This window comes from Symphodus melops (genome assembly GCF_947650265.1).
Source record: "Symphodus melops genome assembly, chromosome: 12".
NCBI classification, from domain to species: domain Eukaryota; kingdom Metazoa; phylum Chordata; class Actinopteri; order Labriformes; family Labridae; genus Symphodus; species Symphodus melops.
The window spans coordinates 6,680,583-6,703,584 of NC_136702.1; the positions used below are offsets into that span (position 1 = coordinate 6,680,583).

The window sequence follows — 23,002 nt, forward strand, 5'->3', positions numbered from 1 at the left end:
GAAGAACGACTGACCAGGCAGGGAGAGTATGCAGGTATTTGACAAACGAATACCTTTGAAGCCGAATGGCGTGGGGTCGCTCTGGCGTTTCGTCTTGTGGTCAGGACTTGTGGGGGATCCTGGTGTAAAGGAAACAGGAGGATGAAGTGAGGCAGACTATACATTCAGAGGGCAAAATGTGATGATGAGAAAAGTTAAATAGTGAACAGATTTTACAGCTCTGGCTAAACGGACACAGACGCACAAACAAGCGGGATCAGAAAGGTTATGGAAAAACACCAACACAAAGAGGGAAAAAAACCTCATTCTAATAAGCGAGCTTAAACTCAGAGTTGCTTATTTTGGATTGGAGAAGCTACCATAGAAGACTTTTTGATATGTCACAGCAGGAAAAGCAAAAGGTTCAAATATTACATTGAACCACGGCTGCATTTTGCAACCTAATGTCAAGGTCCTGTTCTTCCTCAATGCTGACTCATCGCCACACTCTCATGGCCTATCAGGAACTCTTTTCTAATGCAGATACTGATAGTAAGACCCGTGCTTTTCCTGCGGTGAAGAGTCAAATTTGGGAGACATTTCTGGATTGCTGGGTCTAGAGCTGTGAGATACCTGCTGAAAAGAGGATCGTCATGGGTAACGTAAAGCTTTTGTCATCGGCAGATGTGACTTCTGTGGAGGGAAGCATGGAAGGTTTGACTGAGTGACCAAAAGGCTCCCTAATTATAATATATATATATATATTTTTTTTTAGAAGAGAATGGATCTTTTAAAATGCGGAGAATGTGCTCACAACCCTTCATTTACATTTAGGTGTATGCAAAGAGGAGTTAGCTTAGCATGAATACTCAAAAGTAAAAATTCCATCATTTTAAGTTCACTGGTTAATATGTTTTCTTTAATCCGTACAAAAGTGTAACAAACTTCAAACTGTGGTTTTCGATGGGATACTGGTGACTGCTCATCTAACTCTCAGGAGGAAAAACAAGTGCACTTAAATTAAAGATATCTCTACTTGAAGTGACTCTCTGGAGGAGATGACATGATGTGTTGACAAAACGATGTGAAACTGACAACGGCCTGCTGTTACCTTTCTGAGCTTTGAGGTTACTGAAGCCCTGTAAAGTAAAGCGCTTTTTAGCCACAGCAGCTCTGTCTGAGGTAGGGCTTGTCACAGCCTCGTCTGACACAGAGGAAAAGCAAGAAGAAGGGACAAACAAGAAGAGGGAAGGGAGGAATAAATTTAAGTAAGACGGGGAACAGAGGAAGTAACCAGATTCAGTGGAAATAGTTAAGACACGGATAATAATTAGAGGTAAACTCGATACAGAGCATGCACTATGAATGCCTAAGGACTTGTTTTATTTAATACAAATTAAATGTCTCTTCATCTCTCTCCTCACCTTTTCCTGTGGGCTTTGGTGAAGAAGAGGAGTTGGCGTCAGGGCTGCAGGGCTCAGCTTTCTTATCATCCCCCTTTTTAAAGCTCTTCTGACCAGTCTTAAAGGGACTGCAGATGGACAGAAGTCAGACTCAAACTGTCTTCAGAATTATTCCTGACAAAACATGTTTTCAATAACATTGTTGATGCAAAGTGGGAGCTTGAAGAAAAACCAGTAGGGGAATAGTGTCTTACCTGAGACTTACTGTTCCACTGGGCACAGGAGGGAATTGGAAAACCTGGTCTGGAGCCCTCTGCTGGCTGGCTTTTGTAACACAGAGGTAGACAACATACACTTTACCAGGGAGTTGGGTTTTTTTTTTCTTTTTCCCCCGCTTAATTTTCAGGTGAAACATGAACATACTATTCAGAAATAGATTTGAGAGTCTCAGTACCTCTGCATGCTTCCAACTGGGTTGTCAGAACTTTCCTGATCTCATTCACCCAAGTGGTTTTGACCTCAGCCGACGGCGCCTAAAAGAGGACAATGAAACAAAAAGTAAAAGACTGTTTGTAAACTGACTAAGTTTACCTGGGTGAAGAGTTCCGTGTAAATACTGATTTTTAAAAATGCTTTGTACTTAACAGACCTGCTAATAGTAAAAAAAAATTAGTAAAACATGTTTTAATTGTTTTCCTGAAGATATGTGAACTCATGACTCTCAGTTAGCATTTTCTTGGTGAAGTTGGCTTGACCCAAGCATGAGCACAGTGCTTTTTATTCTGTAACTTTTCTTATTAGTTGGATTTTTAACACAGCAACAATCATTGCCAGCAGGATATTTGGCAAAACAAATTGAAGTGTGGATCCTCTTGAGGTTTCCGTCTGTTACAGGAACTTTTTTTTTTTTCTCATGGGAACTGTTACTTCCTCATGGTGGGAATCTTTGGATTTTATCTCAGTATATGAGATAAAAGAGAGTCCCATCAGTTTAGATCTGCTTTACATGAAATGCTCTTCAGACCCTCAGTTATGATTTGGTGCTGTAGGAAAGATAGTGACTTGACTGAAACACTGTGTAGAACAAAGGAAACGTGCTTTGACTGCATCGAGGACACATATTAAATGATGCGTCATGACTTTTGTTGACAGTTGGAAATGTTCTAAGCAATGACATACCTGAACTATATAAACCTCTTCTCTGGAGTTGCACCAGATTTCAAACTTCTTGTTGTCTCCCTTTGCATTCTCAGTAATACCGACAGCACTCATCTGTTCAAACGGAAAGCAGGGTATGGACGTAAAGCAGGGTGAGAGACAAATGCAAAGAAATTCTCTACATTGCCACATCCGAGGTGCTCACACTCAGAGACTGCTTGAAGCTGTACGATGGAGCTTTCTCGTAGCCCTCCCCGTTCTCCTCCCTCCTCTTGCAGAAGAGCAGGGCCTTCTCGTGGAGGAAGATGTGCCTCTGCATGGGTTTGAAACGTGCTAGATCTTTCACCTTGGCGTGACCTTTCTTGTGCTCCGTCCACACGCTAAATGACCCCTGCATAAGCAGCTTACCCAGCTCGCTCATGTTCCCCTGAGGAAAGAGAGAGCAGAGCTGACCAATCACATGCTTCATATAATCAAATCAACTTTATGGAGGCCATACGTTTATGTTTTTATAAGTCAATAACTGTTAAATCACATTTTTCTGTTATTTGTCAGGTCTTTGTTTATCCAGAGTGACTCTAAATAAAAATGTAATTCTCATAAATATTATTACTGTTTCGAGTAAAGCCTGTGTCTGTCTTTAAGTGTTTCTCCTTTTAGCCGATACACAACATCCTTTCTGCAATTCCCTGATTCCACTTCAATGTCTCACCTCATATCCTGTAATGGCGATGAGATGCATTGAGTCATTAACAGCCTTAAGGATGCCTAAGATGGAGGTGAGCGCCTCCTGCAGGTCAGCAGCCCCCTCACAGCTCTTACTGTACTTCAGCATTTCCTGTCGAAAGAAACTCAGTTATTATCCGCTCGGAGCAATTTGATCATATTCACCCGCAGAACATGATGATGATGATAATCTCTTACTGTTGTGTTTCACATAATAACTCTATTGTAACAAATGCACCACCTCCAGTTTAATAAGCCACAGGAAAGAAACAAGTGCACTTCATGTCACATTTCAAGGTAAATCAACATGGGTCATTTGTGTAATTAAAAAAAACAGTCAGAGTGACTGTTAGCACCAAGCTACTCACTATATTGCGTTACTGTTGGCTACGTTGTGGTTGTAAGCTAATAAGCTAACTTAACATTAACAGGGTTTAATTCATAGCTTGAATTAAACATGCATCAATTGTTGAATTTAAAGACCTTTTAAATGTGGCCAGATTTCCCCTTTAACTTGTATCTTTATTTAGTTGCTCATTTAGGATAATTGCTTAAATAATAACTCTTTATTTATACAATTTACAATTACTAGATTATACAACATAACAGACTTAAAGTTCCCCACCCTGAAGTCACGTTCAAGGAAAACAGCTGCTGTTAGAATACACTGAAAAGCTGAAGAAGATACATTCTTATAAAAAGACAGTTATCAATCCATAAATGGTATCGTACCTTCAGCAGCAGCTGATATTTGGTAATCCTCTGAACAGGCTTCAGCAGATAAGAGTCTAAACCAAGTTTATGCTCCAGCTTTTTCTGACACTCCTGATGAGGAAAAGCAAACAGAGTCAAATAAACCTCACTAATGAACATGTACCTAAAATACTTGAAGCATGCTGAGGTTGTGTTTACCTGGAAGAAGGCGCAGTCTGAACACTGCCTCCAAAGGCTTTCAGAGCGAGGCTTGTTGTGGCAGTACTTCTCATAGATCTGCAGGTCTGTCATCTATAAAGAGGTGGTAAAAACAACTTTAATTTAAAAAAAAAAAAAAAAAAAAAGGCCTCTTCGTCTGCACATTTGGATTGACATTCCGATGTTGAAAATCTCGCTCATCACTCACCCTCTCAAGAAAACACCGTCCAACAAGCTGTGGGCAGTCAGTGTACTGCTCCAACTCCCTCAGGAAAGTCCTGAAAAACCATGAAACATGAGAGAAAAAATAAAGGAAAGAGTATTCATTTTAATGCCAGTTAGTGAGAACGAATAACAGCATTGAAGTCCCAGAACATTGCTATCCTCAATGACAGGCAGATGGCGCTCTTTTACCTCTTGTGGAAGTGGTAGATTTCTGGCATGTTGCCAAACAGAACCTCCTTTTTGTTCTGAAGGGGAGTAGGAATGAGGTGAACCATCGCTGAATTATCCATTTCAGAGGCATATCCCTGCAAACACACAAAAATAAATAAATACAGGAAATTGTAGGTACAAAAACAACCAAACAGATAAATTAAAACCTCTGTGGAGTAAATAATCACCTGCAATACACAGAGCAGCTCCTCAACGTAAGCTCTCTCAGTTTCCAGCAGCTCGTTCATAACGTGCCTGCAGACAAAGAGAGAACAGAGAGATCAAATGAGGGATCTGGTGCATGCAAAAAACATAAATGCACAGCTCTTTACATAATTCAATGTTTGTTCATCAGTCCACCACCATCTGTGGTGTGATTTGATAACACACATAGAGCTGGAGGTGATCTCTCACCTCCTGAGCACGGCCAGGTTCTCCTCCTCCTCCGACAGAGAGGCGTGTCTGCTGTTACCGTCTCCATTCTGAAGAGGGCCGCTTCCCTGGAGAAAACGACAACATCACATCAGCGTGATAAGCGACCGAAAAACTGGTCACATCCAAGGAAGTCCAAACAATGTCTTGACAGTTCTTTGCTCACTTTCTCACAGTTGTTCCCGGAGTCTGTCTCTGAGTCTTTTTTCTCCAGCTGAGCTCTGTGTGCTGAGGGAACAGATGAGGGGGGAAAAAAGTCAGAATAAATACAGAGAAAAGCTTTGATTCCTCAGCATGCGTGTGTGTGCAGTCTTTCTTCTGCACTGCGCACTCCAGGTACATCGCGTCTACCTTTTTCTACAAGACGCACCTCGGCGTGTCTCTCAGGCGTCCCTGATGCGCCACTTTGCTCTAAGTTTATTTTTGATGCTCAGCGTGAAAACTTCCTGGTGTGGTTGTGTGGAGACTTACCAGGTGAGCTGAGAGGAGATTTGATGAAGGCCTCGGGTCTGGGGGCTACGGGCTGCACCGGTCTGGTCTGTTTGGCTGCGAGCTTCTTCAGGCTGATCCTTCTCTTGTCAAACATCTCCTGCATGGACGCCTGCTTCTGGAAAATCTTCTCTACTTGGTCCTGATAAACAGAAGGGTTATCATAGGAGGGTCAATACCCAAAGTTCTCTGCGTCACCTGACGCTATTTTATGTTATGGATTAGGCAGCATGTTAGCCAAAGCATCAGCGACCATATTTGTAGCTTCCATACTTAACATTGTAAAGTGAATATTTGGTTTCAACTTGATTGGCATACATATTCAACATATTTTTTGGGGAAAATTTGCTCCAAATTTGTATAAACTTAGTTGCAAATGGTTGAAAAAACTATCTGTACTAGTCTGTTCCTCACAATCCATCCGTCACAGGGATATCTTTACACGCAACATACTCTTTGGATGCTCGTCTCACCCTGAACTGCTGATTGATCACCGCTTCATATTCGTCCCAGATGGTGCTGAGTTCCGTCAGTTGGTTCTGGTCGGCCTTTTCCAGGTAACGCTCCAGCTCCTGCAGCGCTAACTCCGCCCCCTCGTGTGATTGACACTTGTCCACAGGCTGGGATGCCAGCAGGTAAATACCATCATCCACCCATTTAGAAGCCTGAGGAAGACGGCAGAGGTCAAGAAAAATATGTAAATCTCTTAACATGCGAACTATAGTAGGAGTGTGTAGCTGTACGCGTCTTCTCACCCTTTCCAGCCGATGGTGCAGCTCCATGGCTTTGAGGAGGTGGTCCTTCTTGGCCCGCAGGGAGCTATTTACCGTCTCACTGATCTCTCTGAGCTCGCTGCATTTGGGCTGGATGGAGTCCTCAGCGTAGTGGGAGTTCTGGATCAGTTCTTCACCCTGAGTCGCCAAAGACAGGGCTCTGTCCAGCACCTCCTGTGGAACAAGATGGAAAGACAGTCATTACCTCCAATAGTTTCTGCACAGGCCTTGCTTCAAACTATTTGAAAGATATTAACTTTAACAAAACTTGTGGACCCTGAGCGATCCTGCAAAAGTTTCCATTAGGTGGCACTAAAAAGCCAAAAGTCATTGAGTCATGTCGGGGAAATTCTAAGCTTTTAATGTGAAAGGAGCCTCTACTTACACACACTCTCTCCTCGTAAGTGCTGAGTTCACTGAAGATGTGGTCAGCGTGAGCCGGGCTGATCCCCACCTCAGAAAAGGTTGCGACTTTCTCAGACACCTGATCCAGCAGAGCCCTCACCTGCAGCAGAAACACCACAGTAGTCAGTTACTCAGAACTCTTCAAGTGGAAACATGAGGACTCCTGTGCTGAGAGGCTCAGGGCTCACCTCTCTGTAGCTGTGCTCAAAGTGACGCAGCTGGAGACACTGCTCCAGTTTGGTCTGGTGTCTCACCCAGAACTCATCGAAAGCTCGCTCTGTCTCGTCCAGCTGAGACAGCAGCCTGAGAGAGGATTGAAGACAGAGAGAGAGAGAGAGTAAGGGATGTGGATTGTTAAAAAATTAAACAGTCAGTTAAGGAGTCCAGAAGCAGCTGGAAAATAACAGAAAATTCAGGGATTCTGAGCAGGATATTTATACACTGTGATTACATCTGTCGATGTTATGTAAAGCTAATGCCTGTTGACACGCAAATCACAGCCCTCAGTGTTGCTTAAAATATCATATTGACTGGCCTCGAAGCAAACTAGCTTGCCAACTCTTATTTCAATTACAAGGAGAGCAGAAAAGAGACCACACAACATCAACAACTCAGGAACATCTAATGGTTTCTTTCTTTTCCACATAAATCAATTAGAATAAATTGTTACGCTCTGGAATTCCTGGGGCAGAAAGATGAGATGAACAGTGTAAATGTAATGTCTTTCAATGATACGTACAGTTAAGGAGAAGAAGTCAAGATCTGTAAATCAATAGTATCATATCAAAAAGAGACTCATGCAATCGTCTTTTTTCTTTGGAATTGGACACAGTCTAGTTTTTTTATCTAGCAGCTGCTCCATCAGCTCCAGCTGTTGTACCTTTGCACTGTGGCCAGGTTCTCCAGCTCATCCTGGTTCATGTTGTGGTCCGGGTCACTGACTACAGGCTCATTGATGCTCTCCAGCAGCCTGCTGCCCTGACCCAGCGCTACCAGTAGATCCTCCTACAGAGACAGATCCCGTTCTTTTTTCACACACACTTTATTCTGTAAACATAGATATCATGTAATGTAAATGTACGTCAACGGTGTTACCTTCATCCTATTTTTTTTGCTCGTGTGCGTGCTCAGAAGGAGGGTGGTGGCCTGGATCTCATTGGGGAGCTCAGTTTCAGCCAGTTCAGTCCCAAACAGCTGCAGAGTCTGGGCCGTTTTCTTCACCATTAATGCGAAACCTTCAATTGCCTGATGTGCACAAGACACAATCGAAAACCTCAAAACAGGTATCGGTACCATTTCATTTGAACTACAATCATCGTTCATGTAGAAGTTTAAAGTTCAAGTGTCATGGACACCCTAACGCAGTGTACATACTGTGCGGTGAGAGATCCACTTCTCGTGGCAGTAGTCCTGCGTTCCCCCGAGCTCCTGGGTCAGCTGTGTTTGGTCGATATAAGAGTGCAGCTCAGTGACTGAGCTCAGCATGATCACCTGGAACAGAAACACCCACAACATTTACACCCTTACCTACTCCAGGAACACACACTGTGAAAATAACACGTTCTGAGCGACAGCCATGACATTAAATGGCTTTAGGGAAAAGAAACTTCAGTGGGCGTGAGCTCAGATTTTTTTTTTCCCAAGCAGATTATTTTTCTGATTTATTTTATTTTACATTTTTTTCTTTTTTTCTCCCCTGCCACTTTGAGGAGAGCCATTTAACTTTTGTACGTTTTATCTATGGACTGAATAAAACACAGACAGTCTCAGTGACAACACCATTTGGTTTCTGAAGACACGTTATGAAAAAATATGATGGCGGTCGCCATGTTGGAAAAATGCCATCTCAACCTAACGTTTGCTTGATCTAGTTACAGGCAAAGAGGCTGAGCTGATGAAGGACATAAAACTCCACAAACAACCAAAAGGCATCCATCTCTGAGTCAACGCAACCATAATAATAATAATGATGCTAATTCATGCACTATATTATTAAAAAAAATATCATAACCGTTACAATTTTACAGATAAAGAAATTAGCTCATAAGACTAAACCCATGTTTTATAACTGGCTGTAAACATGTTCATGTCTGCAGTAAAATTGAGATTTTCTTGGTCTTTTACAGTAAACCTCAAGTTTTATCCACTACAGAGTCAAAACTTCTCATGAATACATCAGCTCAATAGAAGCCACACACTGTGTTCTTGTTCTTGGAGGGAAATTATTTGAATATTAGTTTTCGTTGTTTCAGAGAAGGAAGACAATTGTTTTTCCCCATATAACAAATCAGGAAATATTGAACCATTGCTGAGGCGACAGCTCCACTATCACATACAACGTAATCACAATGTGCAGCTTCTGTCTTCCACCAGTTTGACCACAAATAACAAAATTGAGGTGAGTTTGATTTTACCCACCGGCACCTTCATCTTGAACTCATCCTTGTTGAACTTAAAGAGGATGTCAGAGATTGTGCGCTGCAGGAGGGCGGTGGGCCTCAGGACCAGGACCAGCTGGAGGTTCCCTGGGAATGAGCCCTGAAATGAAAAAGAAGAGCGAGTCTTACAACAATCCTCCGATACGTCGCTTCTTCCTGCTAACAGCCTGCACCTCCGACGTCGGATTCCCTGCCTTTTGTCTGTCCCTCTGTGCCCCTTGTGAAAACTCTCGGTCAAACACATTGGAGCTTGTTGTAGATGAAGTGTGTTGAGCACAAGATAAAACTGCAGAGATGTGGGGGATGTGCAGCAGCGGCTGTGGCAGGGACATTAATCTTTACGTCCCGGGATGCCTCGACATGAATAATGAGAAAGAAGGAGACACCACCAACTCATACATTTGTGCAAGTGAATTCATTCTGCATTTTTTTTTTAATCAAACAAGCATGGTGGCCAATTGATGTGCAACACTAAGCAAAAACCATGTTTCATTGGTCGAGTTTAAAACATCACTAATAAGTCTAAAAATATGAATTTAGCTATAAAGCTCCTACACTGTCAGCTAACAGACCCAATACAAGCTAATCAACATGTCCTGATTGACACTGGCTGACAGGAGAAGTAGCTCTGGGAAAGCATTTGGATGATGGTTGTGTTTGGACACTGATCTTTCCTCCTTAGGCAATGTAATCGTTAATGCATCTTTAATTAGCTAATAACCAAAACGGCTGCTGCGCCTGATTGGCCGCACCCCCCGACTGAGTTGGGTATTGCTGGTCTAAGCAGAAATGACGATGAATACACCATTAAAGAAAACCGCCTGGGAAAAGAGCTGTTAATGGAATTAATAAATCAACTCAGTGTTTGTCCTTGTTGACCGGAGGAGCGATGTGAAAAAGGTCGCCCACTAGCTTCAGGAATGAAAACTGTGGAGGGACATTCAGAGCATTTCAATAAAGAACTGTGCAGGTGTGATTATCAGTGTCAAACATGTTTATGAAACTGCCTTCATTAAGAAAAAGTCTTCAAAGGGTTTAAACGTTTTGCTTATTACTTATCAATCCCATTAAAAAAATCACAAATGTGATCCAACATTTATGTCCAGTGATATATTTTATAACTGGTCAAAGACACTTTAAAAAGACATGAATAACTGTGATTTAGGTGAATTCATTCCACACATATCACTCCCATAGAATCCCAATTAATGAAAATAAACATGATAATGATTTATTGTTGGATGACGTCTGCAGCTCCATTTGTAACATGAAATAAAAATAAGATGAGATTCAAAGATTCATACTGTACATTAGCGTGACAAAGCAAAGCAAGTGCATAAAGACACGACTGAGCTCCAGTTTTAATTCTAGGATTGCCTGTTTGACAACAGAGAGTTTCAGTGTTGGGGTTTCTAATGGGGAAGCTTGTATAATAACTTCAAGATATTTCTTCACTGTTCAGAAAAGGCTTGAAGTCAGAGAATTATTGCTTTTGCCACCTTCAAAAGTGTTGTTATTATAGGTTGTCTTGAAGAAGGGATTAGCGAGACAACTATCCATGAGCAGATTTTTAGTACAGCAGATTTTCTGATGAAGATTGTACAAGACTAATACACTTATTTTTTACAAGTGATTTCCCCAAGAGCTAAACTGCTCAGACCAGATTGAGGATTTTTTTTTCAGCATTTTCTGAAGATGAAACTGTAAATATATGACCCAAAATGTTAAATGTTAGTACGAAGGAATCAGCCTAGGGGCTACAGTCACAGTGAAGTTGAGAATACAGAAGGTATAAAGAGACCCAATGTTAAACAAGAACTGTTTGTATTTTTAATGGCTGGACTGTGGGGTATATATATATATATATATATATATATATATATATATATATATATATATATATATATATATATATATATTCAGAGTTAACCTTTAAATTAAGCCTTTAATCATTCAACCATGCAGCCTGGATCTTTGGTGTCTGGCAGTCATGGTCATGGTCGAATTGTTCTTTGTTCTTTGTCAATGGATAAACACACACACACACACACACACACACACACACACACACACACACACACACATATATACACACACAGCCTGAAAGAAGATGCAGAGAAGATGACAAAGAGGAGCGTATGCTTCAGGGACTGACTGTAACTCTGCAGACTTAATCAGCGGCAGTCTATCAACACACTTTCTGTCATCCCATCAAACTCAGCTGTGAGCAACAATGGGACGCTTTCACCTGAAACACAGTGACCCACATTCACACTGTGGCTCGTGTGTGTGTGTGTGTGTGCTCATACACGTGCACACACGAAACGACAAAGGGAGCAATTCCACAGAGTAAACATTGGACATCTTTGCTCGTTCTCTCTATCAAAACACGGATCCACATCCTCATGCGTGTGACACTAACTCACTGAGTGAGTGTGTCACATCACAGCATTGCTCACATGATCTAGTGGGTTCCACAAACATACAGCAGCAGTTTTAAAGCGAGACGGTTTTCATCATCATCCGTTTAGCAGCCGGGCTGAACCACTTCAATCGTTATTGCCTGGATGACTGACTACCTCCTATTACAGGCCTGTCTGCCTGTAAACGTCCCCCTTGTGGGATTAATAAAGCTTGATTGAATTTGAAATGAGTGATGAGGTCTCCCGCATGTCTCCCGGGACAATTGGTGCTGATATTTATCCCTCATTCTCTCATCTGACATTTCATCGTTTTGCTAGCATCCTTCGCGACAATAAGTTTTATATTACTTGAAAACATCTTAAAGAACACAGACAGAGCATTCTTTATGTTCCTGGTTACCAACAATCAAACACATGACTGTACAACCATTCATGGGAGTAAGAACTTAATGCAACAAATGGAGATGGTAAATCGGATGAAAGAGATGCTATTAAACTGTCCACTTCGTCGCTCAAAAATAGCAACAATATGAGAGGTAATCTTAAGAGGTTGATTCTCTCCAGCACACACTTGATTCATCAGATTCCTCCAGGAGACATGAAAGACACGATGAACAGATCCCAGCGGGAAAAGCTTGGAAAAACTTAAAACCAGGGATAAAAAGCAGAGACATCAATTCTTCTAATGCTCTAAGAGTGACTGCATTTCCTTTATCAAACCCCTTATGTAACAAAGAAGTCGATGACATACAAGATTAATGAATACAAAAAAAACAGAGGTGGACAGTTTATGTAACTTTGTGTTTTTTCTGTAAGCGCATGCAGCAACTGTAAAAAAAAAAACACACAAAAAAAACAGTAAAAAAAGATAAAAAGTGTGACTCAAACTGTGTAGGCCTGCAAGTCCTGAACAACACAGTATTATTCGTTTATTAATACTTATTATTATACATTATTAGTATTGTTTTTGTTTGTTATTAGTCCTTGTTTATCGACTTTGAGTATTTAGAAAAGCGCTATATAAGTCTTAATTTATTTTGATTATCGTTACATTGAAGCACTATGTGTATGTTGTTCTTACTTTTTATGATGGACGAGCAACATATTTTATAATAAGTTCGTTAGTTAGTTTCATTTATTTTACAACATGTAACAGACAATATGGTTCTGAAATGATTTGTGAAACATTGAATGGAAGGATTGAACAAAGGAGACCTAATCTCCTGCCTTTCTTTTGGCACATGGCTCTGTTTATTTTCCTCTGTCGTCATGGAAACACATGGCAGGCTGTGATGGTGATGGGAGAGAGTTCAAAAGATAGGGCTTATTATATCATCGATCCCCTGCCCCCCAACCTCCCACACATACAAACACACGCACACACACACCTCTCATCACGCCACCTGGATTGTTGCGATATTAGCCACAGAGAGACGCACACTTCCTCTCTCTATGTGTGAGGGGGCAGCCTCCCAAATCCGGGATCCTTCTATAGAAACAGTTACAGCCGCGAAGATGGGAACAGCACAGACAACACAAGTGCCATGTTGCATCAACAAAGAAGAACTTACTGCGATGCGAAGCAGGGTCCCCTTGACAGCTGCCCATCGGTCTTGCCTGCGGTCTATAACCAGGATGAAACCCACGCCTGTCGAAGACAAACTGGAACACAGAGAGGCAACATATTAAAGACAAACTAAACAGTTTCTTGGTTTAAGCTAAGAAAAAATAAAATAAATAAATAAATAAAAAATATTAAACAATCACACACTGCAGCAAAGTCTGATTCATTGTAGCTTATTTAGGGATGTAGAGACCTCAGAAAACACAAAGGCTTGAAAATGAATAACACTAAACATACATGAAGTGTTCCTCTCTTTTTGTTTCACTATGCTCCTCTTTATCTTCCGAGTCAGCTGGTAGAGTCTGTAAAAGGAGCTTCTGTAAAGCAGCTCCAGATATCTTTTGGCCATCAGCCCCCCTCCAGTCCCCTGCACCCCCCTTCTTCCGTCCTCTGCTGTCTTCTGTGGCGGCCCCAGGAGAGAGGAGGTTTACACACCTCCGACAATTAATCACAATGGCATGTGCAGCTCAACAGCCCGGTTAGCAAACATGCTGCACCTGCAGCAGAGGTGCACATGAGCACCTTCAGATATCCCAGTAATCCTTAAATTTTTCATGTCATGTCCTTCATTCTGTCGCTGCACAAAAAAGGCTTGAAGCAGATTAAAAGAGCAGTCCACATTCTAAATAAAAACAGAGCATAGCAGGATGTGGTTCAGAGGTAGATTCCAGCGTGATTGAATGGTAGGAAGCCAAAATCTTCAGACCATCACAGCATCCAGCCCGTCCCCCCTCTAAACTGCATCTTTAATCCAGCCAATAAAACACAAGGAGCTGCTGAGGCACAAGCCAATCCCGGGCTCGCTGCAGAGTGATGAGCAGCTCTAGCAGCCAGTTGGAGGACTGCTACAGAGAAGAGGGAGGGGACAGGCTCAAAGAGGGGGCCACTGGAAAGCAGGAGGGTTTTATTTAATAACAAAATACAGCCTCATTGTCCATGTCTGCCTCGACACGTTCTCTTGCTGTAACATTGACATTCACCTCGTCCCTCTTTCCTCTTTCTTTTTTTAATCATGTGCACGGACTCTCACAGCCATTCTGGCTATCAGAGCATAAAGAGCTTCTCTCAGAGCTACATCTCAGTCGAGGAGGAGGAGAAGAAGAAGAAGGAGGAGGAGGAGGAGGAGGAGGAGGAGAGAGGTACAGGGGGTTTTGCTTCCTCCGAGAGTCAGCTGCTGAGTCAAGATGGTGGTTTATGAACATGCAGCACCTGAGGCTGTAAAAGGAAGGACGAAGACTGCAACGGCCTAAATCTTGTGATGTGTGTGGGAGACGAGTAGATGAGTGTCTCATTTAAATCCGTTTTTAAAATTTGTTGATAAAATTTAAATACACTAAATATTAAGACTACCATACATTACATTTACACGCGTTCAAACAGTCAATATTGATGAAATACATTATAAACATGAATAAACAAACTAATATAAGATAGACTTATTATGAAATCTGATTTTAGACTAATATAGATTTAACTGATAGCTATGGTCTGAAAATAAAAAAAGGTATTTAAAAGGTATAAATGTTAATGGATGCATTGCCTGTTCCTAATCGTGTAACACCTGCTGACACAGTCGTATCTGTTACACATCTGTTAAATATTCATTTAAATATTCATACAATTTAGGAGCGGGTGCTGCTAATGCACATGCACGAGTGTCCTAAAAATAATTGGGTTTCTCAGTGTAAGGTGTAAAGCTAAGCTGTGAGAAGGCCTAATTAAATGCAGTGATGAGGGGAATCTGCTGCATGGATGCAGAATGTAGACATAGAGGCACACATCAACAGACACAGCATCTTCTTTCTTTGTGTTCTCAGATCTGAATCTATTTTTTCTTTTTTTGATGCAATTTTTTTTTACATTTATATCTAATTGAATTTTTCTTCTGCTGTCCTGCTGTAAACACTGTAAATTTCTCCGTTTGTGAGATGAATAAAGGATAACCTTATCTTATGAAAGACAAAGAACATGGTCATTTACTGGCTCTTACTTTAGCTGTATAGAATCCAGCAATAACAATGTATAATGCAGGGAAGTATGTGACAAGATAGAAATTAATTTCATACTGCACACATATGGACTAATATATTCAACATTGGAAATGATGTCTGCCATCATTATTGATCCAAAGCTATGTGTTTCACACCAACAGCAGCTGTTGAAGGTCGTAATACAGGACTGGAGGACATTCGCCTCTGGCTGTGGGCCGCGCGTGCCCTGCCGGGGGGATGTTGGTCCCTCAGGTAGCTCGAGCCATCTGGCTCTGTGATCAGAACAGCTTGAGGGTCAACACTATCTCCCTCCTGTGGATGACCCTCGTTCAAAGACACAATCTTTGCAAACACTTAAAAGAGTGCATTTGGGAATCATGTTTTCAGTTACATTTGGGAAAGAAAAACGTCCACACTGGCCAGAAATCACAATGCTGTATAGTTGTATTCATAATATATCATATTTTAGTCATAATGAAATCCGTTTAACGTTTTTTATACACGTTCAAAAGTAAGTGTGATGAAACACAGCCATGTAGGCACACCAATTTAAATGTATTTAAAACATGTCTACAGTATGGGATTACACAGCTGCAGGCCTTTGTGCTCTTTTACATGTAATACACATTCACAGAGTTTAGTGCACAGCTCTACTCAGGAGTCTGGATGCATTATTCACATTCAAACAGACAGAGTCTCCGCAGTTTTCTATTTTTACACCAGATCAGACGTGATGAAGCAAAAGAGGGACAGTCAGATGGAGCTTCAAATACAGCAACAAATTGAGGAAACTTAAAAAAAAAAAAAAAAAAAGCATTAAAAATGATGTGAGATGGTTATTAGAAAGGGATCATTTTTTACATTTCCCCTCCCCTTCCCCCTGTTGTTAAATCTGCTCCATTCATTCATGCGCACAAAGGCAGTCTGCAGAAGACTGATAAGGTGCTGGATTATTAACCGGCCATCTTAGTAATTAAATAATAACAAAAGATCTCTAATAGTTTTTACAATACACTAACTCTCTCATCTCATCCATTGCACAAATCCTCTTCAGTGTGCATCTTTATGGAGTATAACTGAGTCATTGTATGAAGTGCCCCCTGCTGGCAGTTTTTATATTCAATTAGTGAGGCATCTTCACAAACTAAATCTTCATCTTTATGTCCTACAAAGAAATCCAAGATCCAAGGTTGTAATGGTGGTTCTGATCGTGCCACCGGGGTTCAAGATGTTAAAAAAAAAAAAGTGTTGATAAAAAAAGGGACGAGGTTTTAAAATGAAGGTAGAAAAAAAAGCCTCAGGGGTCTAACGTGTGTTCTGTGTTTGAACGTGTGACAGTCAGTCAGTGAGAGTCTTTACCTGGGCACACTGGTCAGGTACGTCAGCACGTTGTGAAACTCTCTGTCTGTGATCTCTCCAAACGCAGGGAACTCTGGGAACACAATGATGGGGCTGCCATTATCCCCTCTCCCTCCTAAAAAATAGAAGAAGAGGAACATTTATTTAGAGAGAGGAATATAGAGGAATTACATAAGAACACATCTGAGTACAGCTTCTTGAATTTGTCTGATGGCTCAGTCATCAATATTTGAAGGAAGTGTTAAAAATAAACTGGGTAAAACGACAGAGTTGACAGGACGACTCTGTGGCCACTTGGGGGTGCTGATGTCAATGACGTGTGAAGCTTGACAGAAATAAACTGCAAAATTCATTATGTTGAGGCCCTCACCGCTCCCTTTTAGAAGGAACAGAAAATGAAAGCCACAAAAACACAAACATGAATTATTCCAGCACAGACACAAAGAATGTGGCCTGAAAGTGATTTAAAAACACAATCTCCTTATCTTGTTCTACATATTACAACACATCTTCATCATGAATTTTCTTTGATTCCTCCCTCAATGATCCGACTAAATGTTTCAGAGAAGGCATTCACACATCTGAATATATGAGATGCATCGTTTTAATTGGGCTGTTGTCTTGAAAAATTTGCTGACTTCACAATAAACTGATTAACTTTATAATTAACATAAGGATTCCCCCCCCCCCCTGACCTTTTCTCCAAACAGAGCTCCGACCACTTCACACCGGTGAGAAGAGGACAAAAAAAAAAAAAAAGGTAAAATATTAGAAAATGTCTCAACAAATAAGCCCCACTGCTCTAATGTTGGCAGGAAGTTGTGTTTTCATGATCTCATCTTCATCTGCTAAATGGATTGTTGAACCGTTCAAAGTAAAAGGGTGATCAAAAATGTTCCAATGGGTCTATTAAAAAAAAAAAGTACTTTCACTCTCCATTATGGTGACACGTTGTGAAACACAACACTTACAATGTGTTTCAACATGATGATTGTTGCTGACATTAGCACGCTTCATCTCACCTTACACACACACACACACACACACACACACACACACACACACACACACACACACACACACACACACACACACACACGCACGCGCACACGCGCGCGCGCGCGCGCGCGACTGGAATATCAATCTGTCTGTCTAACTCTTCTTCTTCTCATCGCTATGGCAACAACAAGTGCATGGTCATGGTTTCAACGTCTGCTCAGCTCTCCGTTTGCGAAATGGTTCCCAGACTTTGCAGCAGACACAAGGTCACGGCCGTCAGACAACACAGAGCAGACAAACACAGTCAGCAGAGAAGAGGTGTCGCAAATATCTGAAAAGCTCAGGAAAACACGCCTCAGACGGAACGTGAAGGTGCTCTCGGGAGGAAGACGAAAATGATCATGAATTAAACATCCACATGAAAAACAGACATGATAACAGTTGAAACCAGACACAGGTAAAACACAGGGAAGAGGAAACGGTGGCTGGTATGTTGTTTGAATAACAAATCATATTCAACAGGAGAAGAGTTCAGCTAAGCAGATATCTAATGGAGTCATTTAAAAATAAAAAAATCAAGAGACAACGACGATCAGCCCCAAGATGATCATCTGAAATATAATGTCTGCGTTTGTAATCCTTTTTATGAATATACCTTGCGATCACATGCTTGACAAGAAGTACAAGAAGTTTGGAGGTTAATCCAGTAACCAACGCTAGCAGGCAAGAAACCAGCCTCAATGGTTCTGATGTCATCCTTAGAGGCAATTTTGTATGATTAATGTAATTACATTAACAGTGCTGTTTTTTTTCCCCACATGCATGCTTAGATTGTTATTTTTAGTGACTGAAAAGCTATGCCATGCTTCCTGTTTTCCAAACAAACACATTCTTCCCCCAAGCTGATTCACTTTTACAGCGTCATCTTGCTGAATTATTCACGACTGACGATATTTCAGAGCAGGACTTCTGTTTTCTGAAAAAAAACAAAAAGGGATCTTACGCCTCAACAAAGTGGTCCATTTCTATCTGGATGATTCAAATATTGCATCCAGTCTCTTAAAAAAAAAAGCCGTCTGGGCCTGTTCGTTGCAAAAACGAGCACTTTCAGTGGACGCACTTTGCAGTGGACGCACTTTGCAGTTGCCCCGAAGGATTACCTGTTCGTGTCAGTACACTGCAGAGCCAGACAATGTCATTCTGTGAATATGAAGCATTTAGTCCCTCAATAAGTCCATTCTAAATTACGCTTTAATAAACTAGCACGCAGCATATGTACCAGTAGGAAAAGTCCGGTATAAACATTTGAAATGAGATTTCACCTGAAAGGAAGGCAAACTGCTTCTTCAGGTCAGGGGCGATGTCAGCCGCACGGAGAGGACTGCTGTCCAGCTGCATGATCTCATCTGAGAAAAGAAGGACAATAAAACATCAGTTACATCCTGTACTAATATCTGAAGGTGTTATATGCTGCACTTAAGCAACAGTTTCTAATAAGACAGAAAATAATACTTGTCTTTGGCCATAGCTTCCCCGACTACCCTCATCTCCCAACCTGTATTCTGAGAGTACAGACGTTTATAAGACTGACCTCCATTCTAATATGGCTCTTATTTCTTCAAAGCACTTTAGACCAAATGAAGTTTCATTCTTTTTGGAAAGTATCATGTGTTCTCCCGTCAGGTCTACTCTTGCGATGTACCATTATGCCTCTATAGTGTATAAACAGCCCGGAGCGGGCGGAGCCACCTGTCAGTTGGATAGGGAGGGGTTCACCAAAAACAACACATGAATGAAGCCTTTGGGTCTTTACGCCTCTGGGTGACACATGAACAAGGCTGAAGGAAACACTGACATCAGTGTGAACACAGCGCTCAGAACAACAAACCCAGAAGGATGTTTGACTTCACTCGTTTTAGAAAGTGATAACTCAACAATATATATAGAAAGGATATATTTGATATCTGCAATATTCATGTTTAAGAAAGTTGCATATTTTACCCTTATGGAGAGAGCCTAAAGTCCATTATCCATCACTTAAAAATGTTTTAGGGTCACTGAAGCCTTTATAAGATATGACAGTAAAGAAAGGCGGGACGTGTTGGGAAAAGAGATTGGAGGACAGTGTGACTCAAACCAGGGAGACTGCAGCCTCTGCACATTGGACACTCACTCTAATCACTAGGTGTCCCAATTACCCAGGGCTTTAGGGTAGTGTTAGGTTAGGGTTTTCTTTTTGTTTTTCATATTACAGTTTTTGTTTCTAACATTGGAGTTATTTGGCATGTTAAGTCTATTAAAAGTACATATTTGCCATACAGAGAGTTGCTGTTAGATCCCTCAGAGCTGTTCTGTTGTTGATAACAGTTAAGTACTGACACATTAACAGGCTTCCAGCTTAAATGGTCTCTATCCCACATGGACTCCCCTCACAAGGATTTAAATAAGCAGATTGAAGGTTGATTAGCCCAGTTGGAGATGAAGATTGTGGCGATACCAAGATTCCAAAAAGAGGTTCGTAGCAGAAGCTCGTGGGAGTTAAGGCGGATATTTAAATACCTATTGGTCTAACCAGTGAAGTTTTGGCCATGTGGCACATTGTTGACTTTTATACATATATAAAAAATACCATTACAAAGGCCATCGGTTTGGCTGAGTGGGTGGATTGGGCGCCCCATGTTCAAAGGTCACAGCCCTCATTGCACTGTCCGCAAGTTTGACTCCCCATTCTGCCAATAGTTGTTATATATATATATCTACCTCACTCTCTCTCTCCTCATCTACTGTCTGTCTTCAGATGTTCTACCACATAAAGGCAAAAAACCTCTCAAAGAAACTCTAATGTTGGGAGATGTTTTAAATCAAATGCGAATAATCAGCAGATTTCTATTATGAATCCTTGAACTTCCCTCGGGATCAATAAAGTATCTATCTATCTATCTATCTATCTATCTATCTATCTATCTATCTATCTATCTATCTATCTATGTTGTTGGAGTTACTGTGGTGGATAGAGAGATATTTACTGTGACAAACTAAACATATAGAGAGGTTACACTGAGAAACAGTCATCGATATGCAAAAGCAGTCTCCCAACTGCAGAGCGTATGCTTTGGTTTGTATCCAAGGAACTTTTCAGCCGAGCTCTTTGAATGAAAACTGGCCACAGTTCAACTTGACAAATGAGAGCTGCCACTAAAGAGCCAAAACAGATCAATACAGGAAGGTAAACTAATACGCTAGAGGATCATAACATTTCTATTTGTCTGAGCCTGTCAATGAGGACATAAGCTTGATGTTACACATCCTTTTATTTTTCTTTTGGATTTTTACAGGAAGACAATTTGGTGTGCACTCGATGCTCAAGAAAAAAAAAAAGCAATCGACAATTAAACTGCACTGGTTGTATCAGAACATGAAAAACAATTGCAGTTTATTGCCACATGTAGAGAGTGGATTTTCATAGACCTGTACACATTTTACATGTACTTTTAACCATAGGACTCCTTGTAGATGGCCGTGTTGTTAAAGACACACACCTGAAAAAAGAACTCTAAGTTCAGCGTCATAACAACAACGTGACGCACTGTACGTCTGTTGGCAGCAGCTTCTCAGCGCTCCTCGTTTTAAAGAACACAGGACAATATAAATGATGATAAAACAGAGAAAGTAAGTTGAAGGAGCGTCCGGGCAACACAGATATTCAGAAGATTATCAAAGGAGTGTCCCACAGTGACAGAAAGTATCCTGTAATCATTGTTTCTACTCAGACTAAGTCAGTTACTTTAAAGAGCAAATGTTGACTTTTCATCCGAGTCTGACAGTGTTTGCTCCGTTTCCCTGAAGGAAACCGTTGAATGTACTGCAACGCTGGGAAACATACAGTGTAAACGATTGTTTTATTTCACCATACGGAAAGATCCTAGTTATTAGTGAGAAGGCAAATACTCATAACTTTTCCCTGTTGCTTATCATTTTTTCACACCAATTAAAAAAAAAGTCTCCTTACATACGGAGATCATTCTGTCCCCTATAACGTGGAAAAAACGGACTTAAATAAAATGTTCAATTATTGGCTTCTCATTCTCTTTCATCTGTCCGAGCTTGAACTTCAATCATGGAACGGGCTTTTTCCTTCTGTTTGAATTCATGTAAGACTAGATCATTTTAGACCACCGCTCAGACCGTGACAGCTAGAAATAGATGAGGTCTTCCCTCCTCGTGACAACGTTACTTCACACCTTTGCCTGATCAAAGTTCAACTCTGATAAACTTTGACTGATAGAGTTGGAGCCTAAACCAATAAGTTTGTGGTTGACCCCTGACATGGATTAGAAAGCAGCAGACTGATATCCTTGAGCTTCACATCCTGCACTGATCAGATTCAGCATAAACATACACATTTTGCCTCCTGCAGTCTCGGTTCTTGAACAGAATTCCTGAATGTTTAGCTTGTTTTACAACTCTCTAAAATCCATTAAAAATAATACCAAAAAACACATGCACTGCCCCAAACACACAAGGATAAAACACAGATGAAAATATACTTTCCCTACAAAGTTTCCAGTATAGCTCCATACCTGCCCTCTGACAAAGTAGTGACATCAGTCCATCTGAAAAGTAGCACAAAGACAATCCAAAATCATTATGGATGTATGCTCCTTTCTGTTCCCTGAACGTTATCCGGACTGTTGATCCCTTTACAGGCTCAGCCCTCCTCTTCTTCTGACTGCAGTTCAAACAAACCAGGGAGTCTTGCTCTAACTCTTTGTTTGGCAATGAGGCCTATCAGGTGACTGAGCCCAAGGATATCAGTGCACAGACCTTCAATGCTCTTTCTCTCTGACACAAAGTGTTTGAGGACACGATTCGTTCTCGTGCCTCTTCTCGCTCAGCCATTTTCACTCAACTTCCACCTTTGTCCTCAGTGGCCAGCTGGTGCCGTCATTGTTGTGTCAAAATAGCATCAATCAAAGTAGGATTAAGATTTGAATCCTGTCTACTTTTCAAATACCTGAATGCACCCACCTTAAATTGTGAATAAACTTTGTTAGAATTATATGAAATGTATCAGGCTATAGTGCCACCAAAAAAACAAAAAACAATACCGAGATCTGCAAGACAGTTACTTAAAGTTCTTTCGAGGAACTTTTGGTGTGTTGATTTTGGCGCCCCCCAAGGGACAAAGCTGTTATCTGGTTGCTCATTTTTTAAGTACACATGTAATTACGTTTTTTTTAATTTATTTATTTTTTTACCCGTTTTCTTTTAACTGTCAAATGTTTCAGCTACTAAGAATCTTTGCTTTGGCCGTTCTGCGGCGTGCCTACCATGCAGAGATTTCTTTAAAGGTTTGTTTTTGGGCTTTTTATGCCTTTGTTTAGATTGGACAGTGGATAGAGTCATGCAATACACTCACTACCCACTATACAACCAGCGCTCCTCCCAGCATAGAT

General features: G+C 41.0%; 1 protein-coding gene across 11 annotated transcripts in view; it reads right to left on the reverse strand.

Moving 5' to 3' along the window:
• Window positions 1-23,002, reverse strand: part of mcf2lb (mcf.2 cell line derived transforming sequence-like b) — a 39,708-nt gene that overhangs the window by 2,760 nt on the left and 13,946 nt on the right. For 5 of the 11 annotated variants that reach the window (XM_079358400.1, XM_079358392.1, XM_079358399.1 and 2 more), the window contains 28 exons: window positions 18,869-18,952; window positions 16,548-16,662; window positions 13,145-13,235; window positions 9,131-9,250; window positions 8,087-8,203; window positions 7,808-7,957; window positions 7,593-7,717; window positions 6,901-7,015; window positions 6,693-6,812; window positions 6,290-6,481; window positions 6,008-6,199; window positions 5,517-5,676; window positions 5,212-5,273; window positions 5,028-5,113; window positions 4,802-4,868; window positions 4,593-4,708; window positions 4,387-4,456; window positions 4,179-4,271; window positions 3,999-4,091; window positions 3,253-3,378; window positions 2,746-2,967; window positions 2,562-2,654; window positions 1,837-1,915; window positions 1,637-1,706; window positions 1,404-1,510; window positions 1,091-1,183; window positions 613-672; window positions 54-119 (listed from right to left, as the gene is read on the reverse strand). In XM_079358400.1, coding sequence (XP_079214526.1) covers window positions 54-119; window positions 613-672; window positions 1,091-1,183; window positions 1,404-1,510; window positions 1,637-1,706; window positions 1,837-1,915; window positions 2,562-2,654; window positions 2,746-2,967; window positions 3,253-3,378; window positions 3,999-4,091; window positions 4,179-4,271; window positions 4,387-4,456; window positions 4,593-4,708; window positions 4,802-4,868; window positions 5,028-5,113; window positions 5,212-5,273; window positions 5,517-5,676; window positions 6,008-6,199; window positions 6,290-6,481; window positions 6,693-6,812; window positions 6,901-7,015; window positions 7,593-7,717; window positions 7,808-7,957; window positions 8,087-8,203; window positions 9,131-9,250; window positions 13,145-13,235; window positions 16,548-16,662; window positions 18,869-18,952 — 3,084 coding nt within the window. Of the gene's footprint in view, window positions 1-53; window positions 120-612; window positions 673-1,090; window positions 1,184-1,403; window positions 1,511-1,636; window positions 1,707-1,836; window positions 1,916-2,561; window positions 2,655-2,745; window positions 2,968-3,252; window positions 3,379-3,998; window positions 4,092-4,178; window positions 4,272-4,386; window positions 4,457-4,592; window positions 4,709-4,801; window positions 4,869-5,027; window positions 5,114-5,211; window positions 5,274-5,516; window positions 5,677-6,007; window positions 6,200-6,289; window positions 6,482-6,692; window positions 6,813-6,900; window positions 7,016-7,592; window positions 7,718-7,807; window positions 7,958-8,086; window positions 8,204-9,130; window positions 9,251-13,144; window positions 13,236-16,547; window positions 16,663-18,868; window positions 18,953-22,126; window positions 22,595-23,002 lie in introns of those variants that run through there. The other 6 variants (XM_079358393.1, XM_079358394.1, XM_079358396.1 and 3 more) reach the window with 3 other exon arrangements.